A 23,732-nucleotide genomic window follows, 5' to 3' on the forward strand; every position below is an offset into this window, starting at 1 on the left:
CACGTGGGAGCTCTACGCTCCCATTGGCCAGAGACGGGTGAAGCTGCCACATTATTTTGTTACTTTTCAGTCCCTATTTGGAACTGCTCTCGCGGCAGTTCAGACCTCGTGCTCGTCCCTCTCGCCTGTCTGTGTGTGGTATCCGCAGGTCCGGGGCACTTTTTTGAGTGTGTGTGTGTGTGTGTGTGTGTGTGTGTGTGTGTTGGGTGTGTGTTTGGGGGGGTTTGTCGCGCCGCAGAGCGGAGAGCCGGGCGGAGGGGAAAGAAGGAAGCCGCAGAGCGCCCCGGTCTCGGGCTGCGTCTCCCCTCCGGCGCTCTTCTGCCTGCGCGCTCCGGCGCCGCGCTCGAGCTGGGAGCAGCTAGGACCCCTTGGCGGAGGCTTCCTGTGCCTGCTGGAGTTGGGATACCAGGTCGGCTGATTTGCACCCGCTGAACCGGAGTTTCCTCCCCAGCCCTGGGAAGGGTTGGCGGCGGCGGCGGAGGCGGCGGCAGCAGCAGTAGCAGACGGAACAGCAGGCTCTCTTCTCCGAGGGGGGGCGTCGAAGCGCCCGAGCCGGGCTCCGGCCCTCACCCGCCGGCGCTCCTGCGGCCCGAAGCCGCCAGCTCGGAGCCCGCCTCCTTCCTCTTCTCACCGACAGCCGCCTTTGGGCTCGGACCCGCGCGCCACGGATGCTGGGGCTGCCCCGGCGCGCCCCCCTCCCACTCGAGTGATCGGAGGGGGCCCCGCGCTCGCCCCAGGAGGAGCCCGGGCCTCGGGACCGCGAGCCAGACCCGCGGAGGAGACGACGATGTCCGCGCAGCCCCCGGCTCTGACGCGCTCCACTCAGCCGGGGGAAGGCGGCCGGTCGCTGCCCGCCGAGCCCTAGGCGCACAAAGCCCGCGCCCGCCGCTCGGCCTCTGCGCCAGCCGACCACTTTGCCGCCCGCTCCGCGGCTCTTTGTCTCCGCTCGGGGCGGTCGCCCGACTCTGGGATTTCGCTGCGAGAGCGGGCTGGGGGGGCCGGGGGCGAGCTCTCGGTTCGCCGGCCGCCCCCCGCTCGGACTCGGCTCCCCCCTCCCCCGCACCTCCCGGGCCGCGGCTCTCGGCGCTTCCACGCTCTTGGAATCACGACCCCTCCCTGCCATGTATCCGCAAGGCAGACATCCGGTGAGTAATTGCAACTCGGTTTATTTAAGCATCTATCATGGCAGGGTAAACGAGGCAGTTTATCTGGCACCTCCATTTTGCTCGTTGCTACCTTTATGGAGTGTGTGTGTGTGTGTGTGTGTGTGTGCGTGTGTGTGTGTCTGCGCGCGCGCGCTCACACAAAGGGTATGGGGATGGGAGAGCGCCGTTGAGATAGGAGGTTCATTCCGCCCTATTGGTACGAGGGGCTGCTTGTGTCCTCCGCCCCCTCGCCGGAGTCTCCCAACTCAGACGCGTGTCTCCCCCGCCCCCATCTTACTTGGGAATGGGGGCCCCTTCGTGAAAAGGACGGGAGCCCCGGGGCCAATAAGGGAAGGATGGGGGCACCACCGCTCCCCTCCTGGGAGCTGAGAAACTTGCCAGGAGGGTTCTCGGCTGCGAGGGTGGCCTCTGATGGGGCGGGAGGAGGCTGGGGACAGCCGCTGAGCGGCGCGGGCCGCCAGGAGTCCTGTCTGACGCCCCCGCCCCCCCTTGTCTTTCCTTCGCGGGCTCCAGGCCCCCCATCAACCCGGGCAGCCCGGATTTAAATTCACGGTGGCTGAGTCTTGTGACAGGATCAAAGACGAATTCCAGTTCTTGCAAGCTCAGTATCACAGGTAAGGCTGCTGGGGGCTTCCCCGCCGCGGCTCCTGCCACCCCCCGCGGGGACCCAGGGGGCTCCCGACCCCGGGGCGGCGGGGCCGCGGGCCTCGCCTTTTGTTTCCCCTTTTCGAGCGCGGCGCCTTAACCCTTGGCTGCCCGCCACCTCCCGGCTCCCGGCTCCGCGCGCGGGGCCCCTGTGGTGTGAGGGTCCGGTCCCGGGCTGCCTCACTCCGGGAGCTGTGGCTCGCGAGCCACGGTCAGGGCCACCCCCCCAAACCCGGTCCCCCGCGGCCGCAGTCGGTCTCCTCGCTCGGCCGCGGGAAGTTTCTAGTTGTGTCACTCCCTCTCCGCCCCGAGGCTGCGGGGTAATGGGGTTCCCAAAGGGGTGTCAGGAAAGTGGAAAAGTGGCTCTCAGAGGCCCTCGAGTTGGGGCCCCAGGGAGGCTGTGCAGGCCCCAGGCCTGAGCCGACTCCTCCTGCCCTCGCAGCCTCAAAGTGGAGTACGACAAGCTGGCGAACGAGAAGACGGAGATGCAGCGCCATTATGTGATGGTGAGAGGCGGCGAGCCGGCGGGGCGCGGCGTGGGGCCGGGCGGCCTGGAGCCGGGTCTGCCCCCCGCCCCCAGGGCCCGCGGCGGGGCAGCCTCCCAGCCTCCTTCAGCCGGCCGCTGGGAGGAGGGTGGGTGACAGGAGGGCCAGAAAGAGAAACCCAAACCTCAGGCCGGCACTTACTACCTTTGTGTACCTTGAGTTCGTTACTTGAAGGTTTCCCAGGGGTCTGGTTGCCCTATCTTGGCGAGTAGAACAGGGCTGGATTAGCCCACATCAGGGTTGGGTAAAAATCTCCCTTGGAGCCCTCCTGGGAGTGTTTGGAAACTTTGCAGCCCTGGGATCTAGCCAGAATGGGCCATAAGCCCGCCCCCCTATCCTTTTCCTTCCCCCGGCATTTCTGAGAGTGGAGGATTAAAGCCTCTACTGCCCACTCAGGGATTCCCAACTGAGAATCTTGTCAGCCCTGGGATAGTAGGTGGCCCGTCTCCCCTTTCCCGGTGTCTGTTCTAGGGAGTTTACCTCTTGCATCTGTGAGAGGGCATGGAAGGCACTTAAGCGGCTCCCTGCACTGCTTTCCACATAAGAGGCCTTCGACACATTGCTAAATAACTCTCAGAGGACAAGAGGGTCCCAGTGTACACAGGATTCCCTGTTGAACCCTTAACCTGTATAAACAGGATATATGGCACATGCAGTGCTTGTGGGAGGGAGGGCCCCACTCTTCTGACTACTGTATGTGGTATAATGTTCTGTTGAGAACAGCACTCACTCATTGTCAGCTCTTTAGACCCTCTATCGCTGGCTTTGGGGTTTGATTTAAACTTCTTTATTAGCAAGTGTATCCTAAAAGGATGATTTGACCAAAATCTTCCCAAAAGCTGACATAGGAAAATGGAGAGATTTCTGTGTTTCTGTTAATGGCAGTTCTTTTCACTTTTAGTACTATGAGATGTCCTATGGCTTGAACATTGAAATGCACAAGCAGGTAAGTGCTTTTCTCTTTAAAAATACATCTGATTTTTAAAAACTGATATAATACGTGGTTTCTTATGGCTCCTCCTGTTTGAAAATGAACCTAGTTCTTCTGTTGCTCCTACTTCTCCTTGAAGAGTGAATGGATCCAGTCCATGAAATGCAGGGTCTGAGGCTTTGCTGATTTCTTGGATGTTGAGCTTTCAGCATTCAAGCTTCTGAAATTTGTCCTGGTCTGGGATCTTGGTGGAGGATAAAGGAGCAAAGGGGAAAATTGTACCTTCAGGATCTGCTTTAGAGGTTCCTAAAACCCAGAGGTGACTGGCTACTTTTGTTTGTTTTAATGTAGAATTCTCAAGGGGAAATGCAGGGTGTGTGTGTGTGTGTACATGCAAAAATGTGATGTTCTGCCTTGATAAGATTAAACTTCAAGAGTCTTAAAAGCCAGGCTGAGCTGTCAAAACTTAAAGGAACAAGCCACTAACCGCTTAAAAATATAAAGCTAGAATGAAAGAGAACCCTAGTGCCATGCATGTATGAGGGAGCTTTCTCATCTCTTTCTGAAGTTGAAAGTATCCATGTTCCCATTTTACAGAGAAGGAAGGTGAACAGCAGAGATGAAGTAACTTGCCCAGGGGCAGCCTGGCCCGGACTTTTGAGATGGCTGGGAGTTGAGCTTACCTTTGAAATCCTGAAGTCAAACCAGTTTAGCTAGTGTGGTGTTGCCTGATGGATATGTAAACTACCTCATATTGTCACTCTTTTAATAACAGTATACCTCAAACTGAGCAAATACAAACACCCTTTATCTGGGTGCATATCAGTAAGTAGTCCCTGGTGCTAGGCTGGGCTGTGGGAGAGGCCTGTTTGTGTATTTGTGTTCTGAGGAGAGGCTGCCTATAATTTGGCTTGGCCAGGATTAGAGTTGGCACGTATAAACGGAGTATAAATGGTGTAGGCCTGTTGTTCTTTTTAACAATTGGTGTTCTTGAAATCTCAGAAGGCTGTTGACTCATGCTAGCCTTTGGTGACCGTGACTTGAATGGATTTTCTGCTGTAAATTAACAGTCGTTTACAAGGTTTCAATTTTGCTCTTTCAGGGGGCAGGACCCACGGCAGGTGAGAAGGGCAGGTGACCTCTGGAATGCTCTCAGATTCCTGGAATCTGCCCCCTCCAGTGGCTTGTATAGAGCCTATGAATCTGTAGTTTTCCTTTCCCCTCCCGGAGGGAGACCCCATGTTGGGTGAAGGGCGGCCAGAAAGGGGTCTGAGTTTACTGAACAAGGTGGGAAGCCAACCTGTTGCTTCCTGAGGGAATAGTTCTTTAGGGTTGCACTTGAAGGACACCAGGATTTTACGCCTTGACCCACAGAAATCATAAACACATGCCGCTTAGCATGTAAAGATTTTTTTCTTCGGGAGAATGGTTCTGCCCAACTTTAGGTGGAACTAACTGGGTTTGACTGGTGCAGTAAGAACACATGAAGTGGAACTGGGGTCCCAGGTGTTCAAGGACCTTGGAGTGTTATGCAAGGTGCCACCTCCTCCCTTTCTCCACCCCCCCCCCTTTTTTTTCTCAGCGCTTAGTATCTTGGGTGTGTTTAAAGAGGTAATTGCACCCAGGTTTAAAATTTATAGCAGCAGTTATTCTAAGAGCTTCATAATTAAGGTGTAATATGTCGTTGCATGTTGAGGTCTGAATGGGTGGTGTTTCTCCCCGAGTCTGTGAGTGGATGGGTCTTGGGCACAAGAATCCACGTTGGCTGGAGGAGCAAAGCTATTCCCAGAATCCTGAGGACACTGAACTCATGAAGAGTTAACCATCTTAACGCGCTTGGTGGTGGCCATTGCATAAAGAGCAGCTGTGTGCGTCTGGGGCTTCTGGCTATTCCCCAGTCAGGGTTCTTAGGGGGAGGATGCCTGAGGTTTGGCCACATCTTCTCCTGTAATCCTCTCAGCTGCCAGAGGCTGATAGATGGATTCTCTGTCCCTTTTTTTATGGGCGAGGAAACGGAGGCTTTAGGGGCACCAAGAGAGCAGAGCTGGGACTCAAATCCAGGCCTTTGGATTCCCAGCCTGGGTGCTTCACCCTCCTTGCCTGCCCTGTGCCTTTCAGCCACAGTTCCCATTTGCTTCTCAGCATGCTGTGCCTGGGAAGAGTTTATGGCAGTCTCTGAGTTGGGTGAAATCACCCTGTGGCTGTGTAGGAACAAAGGCGTGCAACCTTGACCTAATGGGGCTGGCCACTCCCTCAGTTTGTGAGCTTTTTGCAGAAGAAAACCCAGCCACTAATTGTAGTGTGGGTCTTGGGTGCATTTGGCGGGTGGTGGTTAGGCCTGAGCAAACAAGTTTATCAGCTGACCTGTTTAGCGGTTGACTGGTGTTTTATCTGCACACACAATCGAGTGACTGGAGTGCTTGAATTATTCATGCAGTGTCCTGCCCTCTAGACTTGACTGTTCGTGTGATTACATCTGCCTGGAACAAACAGGCTGGATTCTTCATTTTTAAGCTCGGGTGGGGGTGGGGACTGTCTGTACTTTTTTGTATAATAGATGATCTCCAGAGCTAGCACCTTGGGAAGTGTGGCCGGTCCTCAGCCTGCTCTCTCACACACCACACCTTACCACCACCACCAGGGGAAATGCCTATTAGTTGGGAACCACAGGTTCTGCCAAATGGGCTTGAGTATTGACAGAGGGCAGCTGATGAGGTGCGTCCAGCCCATTTTTATTTTACTGAGAGGTTAAACTCACTGTGGCTGGCTTCTCTCTTGGCTGTTTCTCTGTCTCCCTCTCGTTCTTTTTTCAAGCTGTCAAACCCCAGAGAAGTAATAAATGGTCTCGACCTACTCCTCTGCCTCCCTCCCTAATTATGGTAAAGCAAAGATTACAGAATACAGGCCTGGCCCGAGCCTTCAGGAGGTCACTCACCTCCTCTAAGCCCTTGCTTCCAGGCAGAATGTCAAGGGTGATTCAGCGAGGCCAGGCAGGCGGTGATGGCCGACCAGCTCATCAGTTCCCATCTTGTTTCTGCAGAGGATTTGCAGTGTCAGCCACAAATCACAAAGCCGGTTAGAAACAAGCATGCCGGAGCCACTGTTGTGCTTTGGGTTGGAGGTCCTGACGCCGGGAGACACTGGCTCAGGCCACTTTTCACACCTTTCGCCCAGGAGCGATGAAGGTTTGAAAGAGGACGTGAGGCGTTTTGAGTTGGGGGCAGCCTCCTGCCAACACTGAACGGTCACCCTTTCCTGGAAACCAAACAACCCTTCCTCTCAGTTTCCTTTGCCATCCTGGAACTGGGAGAGCCCTGTGCCTTCTCATCCAAACCTTTCAAGTTACAGATGAGGAAACTGAGGCCCAGAAGGCAGGGAGCTGATGCGTCCAGACGCATCCTGTCCCTCGTTAGTGCTGCAGCCTTTTCTCCCAGCCCCAGGTCTCCAGCAAGACTCAAGGAATGAAGAGTGCTCGTGTACTAAGAGCGCTCTGTGTCTTTAATTACCATGGCTTCTGCCTGTGCCGTTATCTCCAGAGGCTAGGGCGACAAACCTGTCTACACCAAAGTCCAAAGTACCCCCACTTCGGGTTGTAAAACCCTATCAGCTAAACCCTCTTTGCCCAGGGTCCTCTTCCGAATTGCCAGCCATTTGTACAATTAATGATTCGAGGTGCGTAATAATACACGGAATGCGTAACAAGCAATCCCAGAGGTAAGCTTCAAGGGGGCCGTGAAGGAGTAAAACCTGTGAACATTTTCCTCGGCCGTGAACACAGGGCTGAGGGAGAGACGGGACATCTCCATGTGTCACCTCCTCTCTCTGGGTCTTCTCACCTGAGTAATAAGGGTCTTGGGCTGCAAGATCTCTAGGTAGGACTGCTTGAAGTTCTGTAACCCTCGTGAAGGTGTGGGTGGCCCCAGCGAGCCAGCAGGTGGCGAGGTTACAGAGACCCTGCCCAGGCCTTGAGTCTTGTGCTAGGGAGAGAAGGGGGCACTGCTCAGTGGAAGGGGACATGGATCCTCATACACAGAGCTGTGCCTGTTTGTGTGGCAGCTGAGTTGAGCTTAGAAGACATCCGATAAGCATTTTTTGGCCCGAGTGCTGGCATCTAAGAAGCCGTCTGCACCCTGGTTTCCATCTGACTTTTCCTGCCTTGCTGCTCTTCCCTGGAACAGTCTCTGGTAGTCACACAGCTTCTGTCACCGCACTGTGTTGGGCTCTGCTGGTCTCAGGGCTCCCTTCACCGTGTCCTGTCCACGTCCGAGGAGGCCACTCGCCCTGCCAGACCGCCTCCCCACCAGCCTTCTCTGGCCCCGTTCATTGTTGCCCAGGGCGTTATACAAGGTGGGGGTGTGGTGCTTCTCTGGGTCTTTTTCTTCTCACGTATTTATTTAATTACTGAAATGACCTGCGAGATGGGCAAATGCTCCCTTGTCCTCACTTTACCCATCAAGGAAGCTGCCTGGGTGGGAACCTGACTTCTCATTGAAGCCTCTTTCCGTGGACTCTGGACCAGGAGTCTCCTGAGGGCGCAGAGCTCTTCTCTCTCTCTCTCTCTGGATTCCTCCCTCTTCACCTTGTATCGGAAGGGTTTAGTCTGTGTCACAGGCCCTTTGTTTCCTTGTTGTTGTAGGAGTGAGTTAGTCAAGGAATGAATTTCCTTTTTTCTTCCTGCACAGGACAGTGTTTTGCTGTCCCTCCCATTTGCTGTACAAAATCCTGGGACACCAGGAGCAAAAAGATGGTGAAGGCCAACCGTCAGCACGTTTTCCTTTACGATCTCACACTTCAGTATCTAGTCTTTGTAGTTATGGAGGAAGGCCCTCTGTTTAGGTGTCTTCTGTGTACTTGACACATCGTAGGTGCTCAGTGAACATGCTGGTTTTGCTTTCCTCCGAGGGTGGAATTCTGATTCCCTGAGCCCCGTGAGTAGGAAGGAGGGTGTTACCTGTGGGCTGGCGGCTGGCTCTGCTCTGTGCTCTGCGCGCTTCCTCCTGCAGCTAGCTCAGCATCCAGTTTCTTCATCAGCCAAATGAGGGGGTTGGCTTCATTCCCAAAACGGTGATTAGGGGCCCAGGATGTGCTGGGTGTGGGCTGGGGCTGGTGCATGAGACACCCTTTCCTCCACTGGGGAGTTGGGCATCTAAATAAGTCATTGCAATGCAGTGAGGTAAGTGCTACTATGGCCGAGTGACACCGGAGGAGGGGCCCGCAGGACAGAACAGAATGGCTTATTCTTCCTGGGAAAGGGGAGTCGCGGAGGAGAAGCCTGCACCCAAGGGCTGTTACTTGAGCCGTGTCTTGGAGGGCAGGGGTTTGTGAGGCAGAAGCCAACGTGGGAGGCTCCTCCGGGGGTGGCAACAGCTCATGGAAAGGCAGTGAGTGTGTTCCGGAAGCCGCAAGTCCACAAGTCTTTGGAATGGTGCTGAGGGGGGCTCCACTTGGGGAGTGAGGCGAGGTGGTGACATTTTGCAGCAAAGTGATCTCCAAGGCCTCTCTGCTCTCACACTCCTGACTGGCTCCTGTGTCCCCAGATGGCTCTCCAGGGCTGGCCCGGGTCCATCTGCCAGAGTGGGGGTGGGGGCACGTTCCTGTGTCTGCTGCCTCCCCTGCCTGTGTCCCCACAGTAATAAGCTGGTTTGAACTTGATTTCCTAATGTGGTATTGTCTCCTTTCTCATATTGGTAATTCTGTAATGACTGGTTGTGACCCGCCCCTCCCCCATATTTAATTCTCATCAGCCCAGCTCTCCACTTTGCTATTAATGATAGCAGCCAGCAAAATAGCTTTCAACATGCCATTGACAGTCTGGTTTAAGAGTGCACTTGAAGTAGTGCTAGACAGCTGAAAGCACCCATAATTGTGTACCAGAGTGAGAACTGCATGCTCAAGGGCCTTGTTTTTATATGCTTAAAGGGACAATATCTTGTTTTCAACAAATGCTCTCTGAGACTCCTAGCCAAGATGCTTTCTTCCCCTCTCACTTTGCTTTTCTCCCTTGGCTGTTTCTTTTCCGTCTCTTGCCTTTCAAACTAAAAGTGTTCCCACTCAGGTTGGGGCCAAGGACAAACTTTGGGAAGGGGGGGTTTCCTACCTTCACATAAGTCAGGATGATTCCCTGGGTTGGTCCCTTTGAGGCGTCATCCATTGCAGACAGCAAACCCCAGGGACCAGCACTACGCCCACCTGTGTACCCCCCCTCACCCCCAATTAGGACCTGGCATTTCTCAGGAGGTAATGAAGGTGAGAACCCCCCCCCCAACAATGATTTGAGTTCTTTTGTTTGCTCAGGAAGCCTTCGCTGAATGTTTAGGCAGAGGCCACCATTGGGGGGGCCGTGGAGGAGGGGTCCTCCTGTTGGAGAGTCAGATCAGGGACTCTAAGCTCCTTACAGATCAGATTCCAGGAGGCTGCTCTTGTGCGGAGGCCCCTCTGGAAACGTGAGGGTGGGTGAGGAGGGATTTATATTCTCAAGTGGAGTTTCATCCAGGCTTAGGGGGTTACCCGTGGGTCCTCTTTAAATCAACCCTGAAGATTTGGCCTGACAACAAGTACCTCCCGCCCCTTCACCCCAGCCAACTTCATTACTTTGAACATGGAACAACCTTTTGGGAAGAGGCTCCCTTCATCCACTGTCACCAAAGCTTTTCTTTACCAAGTGTGCCCTTTGAAAGGTGAAGAAAGAGCTAAGTTGGGAAAGACCAGGGTGGGGCTGAGAGGCCAGGCAAAGCCCTGCTGGGTCTGGAGTCTGGGCCTGACTATTGCCCTGTTCTCTCAGAGGCTGGCTGCTCTTGGCCAGGGCTAGGAGCGTGGATGGGCTTGGCTTGTGTGTCAGAGGGGGCCCCTTATTTACCTACCGTGGGAGTGACAGGTAGGGTGTCAGGGGTCCTGGGGCAGCTGCCACCAACTCCCACCAAACAATCCCAGGAGAAGGCCTTTACTGAGGATAAAGAGTTTGCAATTTTTGATCTTTTAAATATTATAGATGATGATAATATAGCCCTAAGGATTTCTGTAGCACTTGATTATTTACAAAGCAGATTAGACATTCTCATTTTAGGAACCTAGAATGATAGGCATTTGGGTCCAGGACAAGCACACAGCAGGATGAAAGCATTGGAGCCTGGCATGAAAGGCCAGGGGTGTGAAGATTACCTGCATACTTCCTGGGCACTAGAGGGCTGTGTTATTAAATTGGGGCTGTGGGGGCAGGGCGGGGAGCAGAGTGTGGTGTGGATTGACAAGTAGGTGAGTTCCCTGAGGGACAGGAATTGTGTGTGTGTGTGTGTGTGTGTGTGTGTGTTCTCTGAAGCCCTTGAGCCCTGTATGGTGTTTGTCACACTTGCATACACAGCGTGGGTTTTGTGGGGGACTCAAGAAGGGTTACGTTCCAGTTTGGGGTTCTCTCTGAACCTGTATATCATTTTGGACTTGCTGGGAAGGAATGAAGGCTTTCTCCGGTTTCTGAGAGGGAGTAAGACCTGTCAGCTGTAAAAGGTGGGATTGTAGAAAGAAATGTGTCATAAACCTTTAAAGTGTCTTTAATGTAGCTTAAGCATTTTATTTTTTTTTCATCTCACGTTGTGGACAGTTTAAGTATGATGAGAAGAAAGGAGGGGTGGGGAAAGATAGCTAGGAGGAGAGATGATAAAGGAGATGCGGGGGAATAAGGAATGGGGAAAGATGGGTAAAGCATGCTGAATTTGAATGACAAGACGGAGCTGAGTATGAGGAGCCGGAAGCGAAGATCAGTGGCTTGAGGTAGGTTAGTAAACTGCTTGTCATGCCTGTTTAGGCTTGGAGTTCATAGGGTATGGACGTATCTCATTGCCCTTTTAAATCCTTGATAACTATTGTTCACAGCTCTTCAACAGTTTTTTTTTTTTTGTTTTAATTTTGAACGAAAACTCTTACTGGCCAATGGTAGAAGTTCCTTTTTAGTTTGCACTGGAAGGCTACACCTCCCCTCAAATGCAGTAAGAGTTCTTCCCACCAGCCCTGCAGCACTGGGAATCCCAAGAGCAACGTGGGGCTAGGGGAGGGGTGACCCTGCCTTCCCGGTTGGCTGTGAGGCTTTGGTTTTGGACTCTTCTACCACCGAGCCTGTATGCAGTTGAAGGGTGGAAGAGGCCCTCCACATGCTCCCCAAATGTTTACCTGGGGAGAGCCCTCAACAGGCCTGTCCTGACCCTGAGTCTAACACGGATAAGCTTGTCGGGGGCATGCTTTGTGAGCCAGGCGTGACATCTGCTGGGGAAGAGCAAGGCAGTTCAGTGTACACTAGTGGGCAAGGCGTGTTGGGGGGTGTCAGTTCTTGACCTAGGTGGGGGCGGGGCACAGGAACTGTCAGACTTCCTGTCTGAGAAGGCACACTCAGTGGGCCTGGAGAAGCTGCAGGTGATACCCTAGAGGAAGGGGCTAAATGGCCTGGGGGTGCATAGTGAGGATGCCATTGGGCAGATGGACGTGGTGAGCCAACGGGTGCATTAGCTCCTTACGCCCGTCCTCTGAGAAGAGAAGGGGCCCCTTCCTCTGTGCTCCGTCCCCAGCGGAGAGGGCTGCAGTCCAATTCTCGTCGTGCTCAGCCTGAGACGGTGACGTGTGGGGCTGGGTCATGCTCTGGGTGAGGCGGTCCTCTGCGTCCGCAGCACCCCTGGCCTCTCGGCCTTGTAGTTGTGAGCAGTCCTGGGGAAAGCCTGGAGGAATTGAGGTTGATGGTACTTCCCTGTGTCCCATCGTCATTCCTGAGGACCTGATACTCATCCCAGAGAAACGGGGAACTCCATGAAGCTAGTTTGAAATGGGGAGAAGCATTGGAGTCCCCAAAGAGCTGCCATGCCCCTGCCAGGGTCTTTCCAATGTTGGCTTGATGCTCCATGTGACCTGGGAATTTGTATGTGGCACCGAGGAGCCCTGCCTGCCAGAATCTCTTAAGGCGCGGCTGTCTAGATACTCCCCTCAGCCCTTGGGTTTGTCTCTATTCTTTCACCTGGTTCTTGCCACACTGCACGAGGGACCTCTACCTGGCTTTCCTTCACTATCCACCTGACCAGACAGGCGCCTTCCGTAAACTCTTGAGATGCTGCGGGAACATTGGGCATTTCCCAGGCCTCCTGGTGGCGGGTAGGATGGCTCCGTAATACGCACCCATTTTTACTGTCAGCTTTATGCCAGTAGATTCAGAGTTTCTCCGTCAAAAGTCACCTGGTTCCTTACGGAGGATCCTGGGAAGTTAGTTGCAGCTCATCAGGAGCTGGGAGGTGGTGGGTCCTGGTGGCTGAGTGAGAGACAGGCTTTGCCGTCAGACAGACTTGGGCTTGAGTATTAGGTCAAGACTCTGTGACTTGGGCAGACTATCTGACCTCTGTGAACTTGAATTTGTAATGGGGATGACAGTAAGCCCTACTTATTAGAGCGGTGCTGTCCCGCGGAACTTCCTTCCATAATGGAAATGGATATCTCATTGTCCGGTATAGTAGCTACCAGCCACATGTGTGTTGAGCCCTCGAAATGTGGCTACTGTGACAAAGGAACTGAGTTTAAATTGAATTTTCATTAATGTCAGGTAGCCGCACATGGCCTATGGCTTTGACTAGTGACTGTGCGGTTACAGGGAGTGTTATAGCATTGATTATGTGAGACGATGCTGGTCAGCTGCGTAGCACGGTACCCACCTTACGTGTAGGAAGACCTCGACAAAGGATTCTCACAATGGGACAGAGTCCCAAAAGTTACCAAGGCCTCGTAGAGTGAGGGCAAGAGCCTTGGCGTCGGGGATGTTGTAAGACTTCCCAGAGCCCTTTGTCATCTGTTCCTTCTTGGCTCCATATGCCAGCCTGCATTGTCAGCATGAGCACCGCCTAACATGGCAACACTCGTGTTTAAAGACGTCACATGACCTGCTTGTGGTCTCACGGTGGAGCAGGGGCAGGGTCAGAACTGGAAACCAGGTGTGTTTCATTGTGGACCAGAGATGTTTTACCCATAGGCCAAATTGAGTGTGGTCTCGGGGTCACCCCACAGGCCCGCTTCCAGCCCCACCTGCGAATCCCCAGACTGAGCCCTGAAGGCATCAGTAAAACTGTGTGTCAGCCTGTGTAGATCAGGCCGCCTCAGCCTGGGCACTGTTGACCTTTGGGGCTGGTCGTTCTCTGGGATGAGGCTGCCCTTGAGTGTCCCCTGATGTCTGGCAGCACTCCTGGCCTCCACCTCTTAGTTGTCACTAGCTTTGCTCCAGTTGTGACACCCAGGCAACGTCACCAGACATTACCAGATATCCCCGGGGAAGCAAAACCGCCCCTGGCACAGAACCCTCCATGTTGGGTGTGGAACTCTGTGCCTAGAGCTGGGCGGGCGACTGTCTTGCTCTGTGACCTAGGCAGCTCCTTGCCCTCTCTGGGACTCATTTTCCTCATCTGCAAAATGAGAAGTTGAACGGGATGGTGGTTTGGGAGGAGGTGGGTTTAAGAGGGAGCCGATCGTATAAACAAGTTTCTAAATCGCTGATTCTGATTTCTGTGGCCGATGAAATGCCACCACTCCTGCCGTCCTTGTCTGGGGAGAGAGGAGCGGAGCCTGTGACCCTTCCAATCTAAGGAAGAGTCATGCCCTTTGGTTGTGAATTCAGTGGTGGGTGGATAAAATGGGGCTTTCTTTCTGCCCACAGTCTGTCCCTCCTGCCACACCTCATTTTCCCTTCCCTGCCACCCAGGTTTCCCAGAGAGCCTCTGTCCTTAAAGAGTCATGGCCAGTGTTTCCTTTGTAGCACTGCCCTCATGGGGAGACCCCGAAATTTAAGGAGCTGCCTCTGCAAGGGTAATGTGACTTTTATAGCCTGTTGAGGGGCAAAGGGAGATTTGCATAATGTTCCAAGGGGGATTAGGTGGGGGGGTTGCCATGGCAACCCCAGCGATGAATTGAGAATTTTTCCTCCTGGCAGGGGAGTTGGCCAGTGGAGTCTGGGAAGGTGGGGGAGGGGCGGGGGTTATCTGAGGGGAGGGAGGGGAGGGAGGGATGGGGGGGTGGCAGTGCCTGGGATGAATGGGCAGTGTTGGGGGAAGGTGTAATCTGAAAAGGCTTTCCCTGTTCTGTCTACACAAGCAAGCTCTTTGAGGGCCATCCCCTGGAGTGGGGGTGGGAGGCAAGCAGAGTTTAATGTGTTTGGGAACCAAGAAATTAAAGTGAACAAATATTTAAAGATTATTGGATCTTGTTAACAGGAAGCCTGGTAGATGGAAACTGAGAGACTGAAAAATGAACGCCTTCGAGTCTTAGAGCCAGGGAGGCACTTGGCTGTCATCTAGGCCCAGGTCCCTCCCACAGAGTGGTGCCTAGCCCCCTGACCCTGGGGGGCTGCCATTGAATGCTCCCAAGGACAGGGCACTCACTTGCACCTAGCACTTAATTCATTTTTGACATTGTTATGCTGGACTCAAATCTCCCTCATCCATACAATGGAAACTGAGGCCCAAGTGCAAGATAGGACATACCTGGGGCTGCAGTGCAGGTCGCTAGATTTTGTGTTGTCAACTCTCAGGGTCAGTGGCTTAGAATCGTACTCTATTCCCCCATCTCGGCCATTCCTCGTGTCCTTGCTCCGTCTCACCGTTCCCAATTCCCTTCGCCCCTAGACTCTTGGCAGAAAGTACCTGAGATTTCTGGTGAGGAGAGAAAGGGAAGGCGGAATTCCTTTTGGGGAAACATAAAGGATGGCTTCACAAACTCAACACCCCAGACTCTCTTGCCTTTCCTCTGTCCTCGCTGGGCAGGGGCTGGTGTGCTGTCCTCACTGCCCTTCCACCCTGTGTGAAGGGAAGGGCCTGGGGGCCGGTGCCTGCAGGGTCGGTCACAGGCCAGCCTGAGCCAGTGTCCGGTTCCCTCCCCTGGGAGAGTGAGCCTCAGGGTCATGCCAGGGCTGGGCCTTTTCTTGTACCAAGCCCTCCCAGCATAAAGAATTCAGCAGGCTTCTTCAGAAGCGTAAATATTTAATGGTGTTGTAGTTATATATAATTTGATCAATATGTCCCCGTTAAAAGGGCCTTCAAGGAGACTCACCTATCACTGAGGGGTCTGTGATACAAACCTCCCTCGCCCCCCCCAGCAGGGGTCATTACCTCCCTCAGCTGCTAAGTGGATCATTTACTTGCCCCTTAAAGACACTGCGTGGCTGCTTTTCCCACAGAGCCTGTGGCTCTGATGAAGCGGGGCCTGAGATCCCCACGCTGGCTTCTGATGGAGGTCTCACCCCTCCCCGTCCCTGGATTTCTCTCCCACTGGCAATAAAACACCCACTTGCTTTCTTTCAGTTTGGCCTGAGGAGAAACTGCCTGGCAAGGAATGTCATCTTGTAGTCCAATAATTGAGGGCCTATCAATTTAGAATTGCCTTGGAAATGCAATGGGATATTTTAAGTTAAAATTGCCCAGACACATTGTTCTGGAATCTTTCAGTATTTGATTGCTGGCTGATTGTGGCGCCCAGCTGCTGGAGCCCTCCTCCTTTTGTACAGCTCCCCCCCCCAACCCCCGCCCTTCCTGTGCCCCTGTGATTTTAATTCAAGATGAAGCAGACTCACTTTGAACACCCTAGTACTGGAGTCGGAGAACCCGGTGAAACCTGATTACGTACAATTTAGGAGCCCCAGAGTGGACCAAGTCCCCACCCCAAACACATGCTTTGAGAGGAGTGACCAGAGGCCCAGCCACTGGGCGAGTCTTTTCCAGGGGTCACATGGCACACCAGGCACAGCTGAGTTGAAAACCACCATTTACACAAGGCTTGGGAGTGTGACTCATGTTTCACATAGGCAGGTATCTTTTCCTCATCTCATTTTTCTCGAGCTCATGCACAAACGGGTCTCTGGATTCACAGCACACCACCCAGATTGTCCCAGGAAGAAATCCGTGGTGTAGAAGTGAAACCAGGAGCCTGGTGGTGGCCCCTTGGCTGACTCACAGACATGGAAATTGCTGTTACTTCCCACTCAATGACACGTCTTGAGGAGCCCTTGCCTGGCTTGTCTTCTGCTCACAACCGTTCTTTCCCTGTGAATCAAAGAAAGCCGGACAGTGGGTGATGGATGCGTACGGATAGGACATCACTGCTCTGTGACAGTTGTGTGCACTTTTGCTGATGGACATATGTGAATGTGTCCGTGCTGTGAAGACTGGTCCTTGGGACTGAGCCCCAGCCAGCCTCAGCGGAGCCCACCACCCAGCATCCATCCACCTCTCCAGGTGGCTTGTTTCTTCTCCGCTTGTCCTTCAGACTCACGCTGTGCTCTATTTTACCGAGCTTTGTGGAGGAAATGATATATCACAGAGCAATTCAGGAATGTTTAGCATTCTAAACTCTTATGTGAAGGCTCCTGGGTCTTATAAGTTATCCAGTTCGCCCCTCCGTTTTGTGGACAACAAAATTGAAGCCCAGTGGAGGAAAGTGATTTGCCCAAAGCCACGGAGCTAGATGGAGGCAGAGCCGTGAGTAGAAGCCAGGTCATTTCTGTGAGGCTTTGGGTCATCACATACTCTTTCAAGTGGCAGGTTTCTCCCTCTCCTTGTTTTTGTTTGACTCAGGTTAAAACGAAGTGTGCGTTCTCAGGAGCCCGCGGGTACAGCCACCTGGGCAGTTTAAAAGGGAATAATGGAGAGACCTTATCTTGGAAGTAGCTGTCAGCTAAATTAGGAAAAAAAAAAGGTCCAACGCCTGGCTGGGTGCTGAGATGGGCGCAAGAGGTTGCTGGGGGGAGGGGTCCATGCTCAGGTTCCCTCCCCCTTAATTCAGAGACCTGGGTCAAGGGCGGCGAGGGGACAGGAAGCTGTGGGAGCATGAATGCTAGCCTGTTGTTAGAGAAACATGCGTTAAGAATGCTCAAGTACCCTCAGTTTACAGTGAGCTTTTTAGAGGTTCCTGCTTTAATGAGGAGATGATGGTGCACGTGGGAGCTCCGGAGGCGCAGGGAGCAGATTGCTCTTTGGGAAATTACACTTGCCCCCCACTATCTTGTTTCCGTCATTTATTTGCCTAACGATCTCGACAGAGACATAGGGCAGATGTTACTCCCAGCGCCCAGTTGGGAGCGCAGATTCTGAATTTCACAGGATCTCTGCGCGGTCCTCTGAAGTGCTTCTCTGTCTGTGTCTAGTAGATTAGCTCCTTCGGAGCAACAATGTTTTTCCACCAGCAAAGCCACCTTCTTTGAACCGCACTTGAAAAGAAACTTTCAAAGGCAGCATCAGGCTCCCCAAACACCTTTTCCAAAGGAAGCAGTCTTCCCTGGCCAGGCACCCCCTCCTCTCTGGTTCGGGTCTGAGGAGCTGGCTCAAAGGCTGTGGTTTGCAGGACTCGGAGGGGAAGATGGAGGTTGGCCTCAGAACCACCGCTGCCTTATCGATAAGAGTGACCTGCGTTGCCAAAAGGAGTTTTCCAACGTATGATCTGGTTCCAATTTGTGGTGTGTGACCTGTCCTGATTGTTGAAATCACACATCTTGATTTTTTTTTTCTTCCTTCCTTGAAACTGATGTTTGGCACTTGTTTGAGTTGGATAAAATGCTGTTTTAACAGCTGTTCTAATCAGAAATGCCGTTGATTATTAAGCCTTATGGTAGTTTTTCTTTCACAAATACTTCTGTAAGCTCTCAAAATGGGGAAATTTGGCTTCTTGGTAGGAAGTCATTTAGTGAAGTTGCTCAATTGCTGAGCGTCAGTTTCCCCATCTGAAAAATGGAGATTTCAAGAAGTGCCTTTCCTATAGGGTGATTGTGAACTCACACATGTAAAGTGCTTAGAAGAGCTGGGTCAGCGAGGGTAGCCATTATTAGTGTTGTGGGTAAGCGTGTCTGTCCGGCCAATGTTCTGCTTCCAGGAGGCTTCCCTTCCTGCAATCACCACCCTCAAAAAGATAAACATGAAAAAAGTCATTTAGAGAACAGTTTACCTGTTCATTCTTTGACTCAGCAGAGTACTGAGCCGGTCGGTGCTCAGGGTTGGGTGGCCCATGTAGATAGGGATAATAAGGCTTAGTCCTTGCTTCCACACTTTGGGGGGCCCGGGACGGGAGTGCTGCTCTATACCAGGTGATGGCACAGTGACAGCAGGAGCTACAGATGGGTTTGCCGGCTTTTCCCACCCACCCACCCCAGACCCATGGACAGGGAAGTGAGGTTTATTATAAAAGCTCTCCACGTGGAAGACCACCCCTCTGCCCTGCCCATCCCCCAGCCCCGTCCAGGCCTGTCTCGTGGTGTCCCAAAGTCCTAACTGCCACACAGCGAGGCCTCTCTGAATTGAGTTGAAGCCCCAGGGGAGAGCCTGGATGGATGCTGATAACCCAGGCTTCCAGAACATTCCATATGCGTGTGAAGCTGTTTGGATGACCCCTGGTTGATGTTTGTGGTCTTGGAGGCGGGTGAAGAAGGCAAGAACTGCTTTCGGAGGGGTGGAAGGGTGAGATTAAAGGGAACCTATTCCGAGTGTGTCTCCTGTGGTTACCTGGTAGCCCGGATGCCAAGCCTTGAACCCGGCAGATCCCCTTTCCTCATCACGAGAGGAGGCTGGGTCTGACCAGGCCCTGCAGGAGGATCCTACCTAGGGGAAGCCTGTGGCCCTGTGTGTGCTACAGGGCGTGGGGAAGGGGAAGGTCAGCTACTTTTCCTGTAACTGCCAAGACCCTGACACTTGACCTATCAGCTAGAGGAAGTAGGCCACAGCTGGGAACGCTTTCATAACCACCCAGCCCAGAGATTGTGAGAGATTGTGAGGATTGTCATTGCGGAGGAAGGTTCAGGGACTGCTGCCTGCCTTCCTGGCTGCGGGGAGGGGGCCACAGTCAGAGACCCCCTGAGGGGGCTTGTGCTTGGTCTGGCCTGATCGCATCACGTCACCCCGTGGGCACAGGGCTCGGCTGCTGCCCACCCCACCTCCCAGTTGTATGCCCACATGCCCTTCACCACGGCCCCTCCCAGAGGTGTGGCCCCCCCCAGGGGCAGGCCCGGGTCTTCTGCCAGGAGGTACTCTGCACTATGAAGTCTTGAAAAATAAATGCAGGGAGGCTGGCGAGGTTTCTTCTGGCTAAACATTTATTGAGCACCTTCTGTGTGCCAGGCCCTGCTACGCTAGTGATTTGAGGTAAGAGGCCTTGGACCAGTGAGCTTCGGAGCAGGGAGCCTGGTTTATCTAGTTTATCGCTGTTTGTGTTTAATGTGTCCTTGTATTCTTATATGGCATGCAAACTAAACATGAGATCCTTGAGTATCCATGCTGCTCTGTGCAGGTGTGGACTGAGATTCAGACTAGCTGATTGTTTCTGGAACTGCCATGTAGTCCTGACTTTTGTACTTTCTTCTCCTTTCCCACTCAACTTGGGGGAGGCAAAAATGAACAGAAATGATGAAGAACCCTCTGTTGGAATATACCCTTCCCGCTTCCCTAGGTGAATAATTCCTACAATAGTTGCGTAGTAATCTTCCCAGGTTCCTTACAGTATGAATGGCAGGCGTCTAGCGGGGCGGGGCGGAGGGCAGGGATGCCACTGAAAGCCCTGCGATTCACAGAACAGCCCACACAGCAAAGTGTGCAGCCCCAAATGTCAGTAGCACTGAGGCTGAGGAGCCCTGATGTAAATGTCCTTGCTAGAGCGTACCTGAATGTGCAGGTGTGGCTGTGGGTCGCATGGGTCTCCGTGGGGGGTGATGCTCCCCCCACCTCCCCGAAAGTTTGGAAGTAGGGACCAGGGATCGTTACTGACACTTAGTTGCTCTGGGGTGTGAGGGGCAGTCCTTCACAACAAAGAATGGTTCCACCCTAAATGCCTGAAACCCTGGCCTCTTCCTGGAAAGTTCCAGGAGAGGGGCCCATCCCAGCCCAGGAGGCCCTGACCTGGCCAGGCTGCCTGTGTCGGAACCTGCCACGGTGGCCGCCAAAGCTCTGTCAGGTTCCTCGTTGGTGGCCTGCCCACAAACCTGAGGCAACCCCTTTAGTGGCTCGGTTGGAGGGAGGTGGGGGTGCAGCCCCCCCTCCCAGACCCCGAGGCCCAGGGCCTGTTTGTAAGCGGTCAGACAGCATTGTTTTTATGTTAAGTGCACAAGGATTTGTCATCCAGCATCATTTGACATGCAGATGATCACAGATTTTTAAAGGCTGTTGTCATGGTTTTGTCTCTGGAAGATTGCTATGTGCTGATGAAAGCTTTGAAGCAGCCCTGGGACCTGGTCCTGGCCGCTTCAGGATTTGGAATGAGATAAGAAAAGCAATTCTGAGACTTGTCTATAAGTGGACCTAGGCCTTCCTGTCTAGGCTCAGTTAACCATTTAGCACCATTCTCTTTTAACCACCTGTGACCTGGGGTTCACGTAGGACACACGTGGCAAAAAACAGGCGATGTTTTTCTAAATGTGGTCTTTTCTGGACTGTTAGGGGGCGGGGCAGAGAGAGGATGGGTCTGCCTTTCTGTGAAGACTTAGATGAAAGCTTAGAGCCCTGAAGAGTTACCTCCTGAGCAGCTTCAGAGGGAAGGCAATGCTTTACCCTAAAAAAATGAAGTGTTAATGGCGGAGTTTCAGGCTGGGCAGCAAATAATACGGGGCAGGCAGCAGTGAAAAGTGGAGGTGCAGGAGACCCTGTAAGCAACATACCACCTTGTGAGACACTGGCCCCTCCTGGGGACTTCCAGTCACCTCCCGATTTGTCTGAGAGCATGTCCTGCGTTGCCATTGGGACCACTGGGCATAGGAATCTCCTTTCCTCTTGTCACAGGTTTTACTCGGGTGTGCAGTGTGGGGGTCGTTCTTGTTTTGTTTTGCTTTGTTTTTAATTAGGGTTTCCATCCAGAGCAGGCAGACTATGTTCTGACCTAAACAGATAGACCACCTCTGATAGGAAATTGGAGTCCCCAAAAATATAGGCCACCTGGTTGCGGGGAGTTGGAAGAAATTTCTTCATGCTACAGATTTAGCAAGGAGGCTGGGAAAGACGGAGCTGGGCGTGAGGGTCTGTGGTTTGGGGGAGTCGGCACTTCGCTTGTCTGCCATTTCGGCGATTTGATTTATTCTCTTTTTTTTGCAGACAGAGATTGCGAAGAGACTGAACACAATTTTAGCACAGATCATGCCTTTCCTGTCCCAGGAGGTAAGACCTTGAAGTGGACAACCTGGGGGTTTACAGAGCCTTCTCCAGCTGGTTCAGGGACAGGGAGCGCGTCAGAGGGACAATTTGCTCATGCTTCTGGTAGAACTGGTTCTCTGCCACTGCCTGAGACCAGAGAGGACGGTTCTGGCCTGTGACTGGGGTAGGTGGGCAATGGGCAGTAGGTGCCTCTGTGCCCCCTCTGCCCCATCCAACCCAGAATTCCCAGCCTTCGCTTCCTGGTACCCCAACTTCCACACCTGGAAATGTCTAGGAGCAAGGAAGCCTGGCCCGTCCATGCCAAGGGCCAGACCCTGGGAGGGGAATCAGTGCTCAGAGGGGACCCCACCCTCCAGGACAGATTGTACTCCCAGAGGCGTGCGCAGTCAGTCGGTCTCATCAGCTGCTAAGCCGATTTCCAAGCCCCCCCCCCCCCCATAGGGGCTGGCTGGTGGGCAGTGTGAGGGAACTGTCTTCCAGGGGCTCCTTGGTGCAGGGCAGACGGGAGACTGCTCACTGAAGCTGGGGCCAGCCCTCCCCTCCATGCCGCAGTGGCTGGGGCCTGCTCAGCTCCCTCCTGCAGTCCTGGACCTGAGTCAGTCATGACATTAAATGACTGAACTCATGTAACGACAAGATGCAGTGATGTCCTCAGAGCTTGCCGCCCAGGAGGGCAGATAGCTGCATACGAAGCAGGTGCTACCTCAAGGCTGAAGGGAATGAGTGTACCAAAAAAAAATTTTTTTTAAAAGACTATTTTTTAGAGTAGTTTTACGTTCACAGCAAAATTGAGTAGAAGGCCCCCAGATTTTCCCGTAGCTCCCCCACCAGAGTGATGCATTTGTTATAGCTGGTGAAGCTACGTGGACAAATCTGTACCACCCACAGCCCACGGTTTTCATTCGGATTCATTTTGCCCCTTCTCTTTCTATCTAGACATCTGTTTTTGTTTGTTTCCTTGCTATTTAGATAGATACAGATTGGGGTACATTTAGATGCACGTACTTTTCTTCCGAGCCCTTTGAATGAGAGCTGTCGCCATCCTGACAGCTCACCACTCACTGCTCTAATGCGTCTCCATAAAACCACGGACAGGCTCCTGCATGAGTGTACGGCCGTGACTGCAGTTAGAACATTAACACGCATTCATCATGTCATCTGATGTCCGGCTCACAGCCATGCATGGAAGGAAGTCGTCCTGTGTGTGAGGTGGAGGGGAAGTAGTTGACTAATATCCATCCTTTGACTCGTTTATATTTTAGCGTAAAACAATTTATAGGAAGTTTTGATGACAAAAGTAATACATGCTCTTTGAAAAGGGTTTAAAGAAGAAAGTAAAAGCTCCCTGTCCCTGTCCCCTCCGTGTCCGGCGCCAGTGTAGTGGGCCGCCTCTGTTTTCTGTTGGGGCTCGGTCACTGCCTGCCCTGAGAGGTGGGGACGGTGGCCGCAGCTAACCCGTGTGCTGTTCCCTCCAGCACCAGCAGCAGGTGGCACAGGCTGTGGAACGCGCCAAGCAGGTCACCATGACGGAGCTGAACGCCATCATCGGGGTACGTGGACTCCCCAGTCTGCCTCTCACCGTGTGTATAGCCCTTTTATTCCTCTCATTTACCATAACCAGAGAGCAACCCTGACCTTAGCTGGCTTCGAAGAATGGCGGCCCCAAGACTCCGGCTCCCCAAGCATTTCATGGGATTGGATCCATTTGGGGCTCTCTCCCCAGTGGGTCCCCAATTGCCTCCCAGTTCCAAAATTACAGGGGCGCCAGACATGTCTCAAGTCTACCTCTAAACTCATCAGCCCTGTGCTCTGCCAGCTTTTGGTGTTCCCCTGCTGAGGGGAGTGGCTGTGAGATCCTTTCAAGGCCAGGCGGACTGATACGGTCCCCCGCCTCCTCATGCCCCCCGGGGGCCTGTCTGCCCTGTGCCCCCTCCCTGGCAAAGGTCTGCCCTTCTTTGGCCACCTGGGATCAGGACTGTCTCTGATGTATTGTTGATGTGAAATGTGCTGTGGAATTTGGGTTTGGGCCTTGCTGTTCATGCACTGAGCTGCCTGGCTGAGTGTTCCTCACATGCCCTTGTGCATTCCAGCCAGGGCCCCTCGACGGGTCTCCCTGACCTCCTAGGGTGAAGAAACAGGAAAAAATGACGAAGAGTGCTTTGTGAGGGCTATTTCTGGTCTGACCCCTCTGTGAAAGAGGAAGCCAGACCTCTCGCCGCTTTAGTGTCCCTCACGGGCTTGCATCTTTCGTTCATTTCTTGGATTCAAATAGCATCTTTCTCTTGCTTGCGACTTTGGTGGAGACTGTAGATACTTAAGA

The 23,732-nt window shown here is 53.2% G+C and overlaps 1 protein-coding gene across 15 annotated transcripts in view; it reads left to right on the forward strand.

The window, feature by feature from the left end:
* The first annotated feature begins 836 nt into the window (after positions 1 to 836).
* Positions 837 to 23,732, forward strand: part of TLE3 (TLE family member 3, transcriptional corepressor) — a 47,271-nt gene continuing 24,375 nt past the window's right edge. For 8 of the 15 annotated variants that reach the window (XM_081050000.1, XM_081049997.1, XM_081049994.1 and 5 more), the window contains exons 1-6: positions 987 to 1,145; positions 1,680 to 1,780; positions 2,254 to 2,317; positions 3,258 to 3,302; positions 21,353 to 21,415; positions 22,888 to 22,992. In XM_081050000.1, the coding sequence (XP_080906126.1) occupies positions 1,122 to 1,145; positions 1,680 to 1,780; positions 2,254 to 2,317; positions 3,258 to 3,302; positions 21,353 to 21,415; positions 22,888 to 22,992 (402 nt within the window). In that variant the 5' untranslated portion in view covers positions 987 to 1,121. Of the gene's footprint in view, positions 1,146 to 1,679; positions 1,781 to 2,253; positions 2,318 to 3,257; positions 3,303 to 21,352; positions 21,416 to 22,887; positions 22,993 to 23,732 lie in introns of all 15 variants that reach the window. The other 7 variants (XM_081049990.1, XM_081049996.1, XM_081049988.1 and 4 more) reach the window with 2 other exon arrangements.

The sequence above is a fragment of the Rhinolophus hipposideros genome (genome assembly GCF_964194185.1).
Source record: "Rhinolophus hipposideros genome assembly, chromosome: 5".
Lineage (NCBI taxonomy): Eukaryota > Metazoa > Chordata > Mammalia > Chiroptera > Rhinolophidae > Rhinolophus > Rhinolophus hipposideros.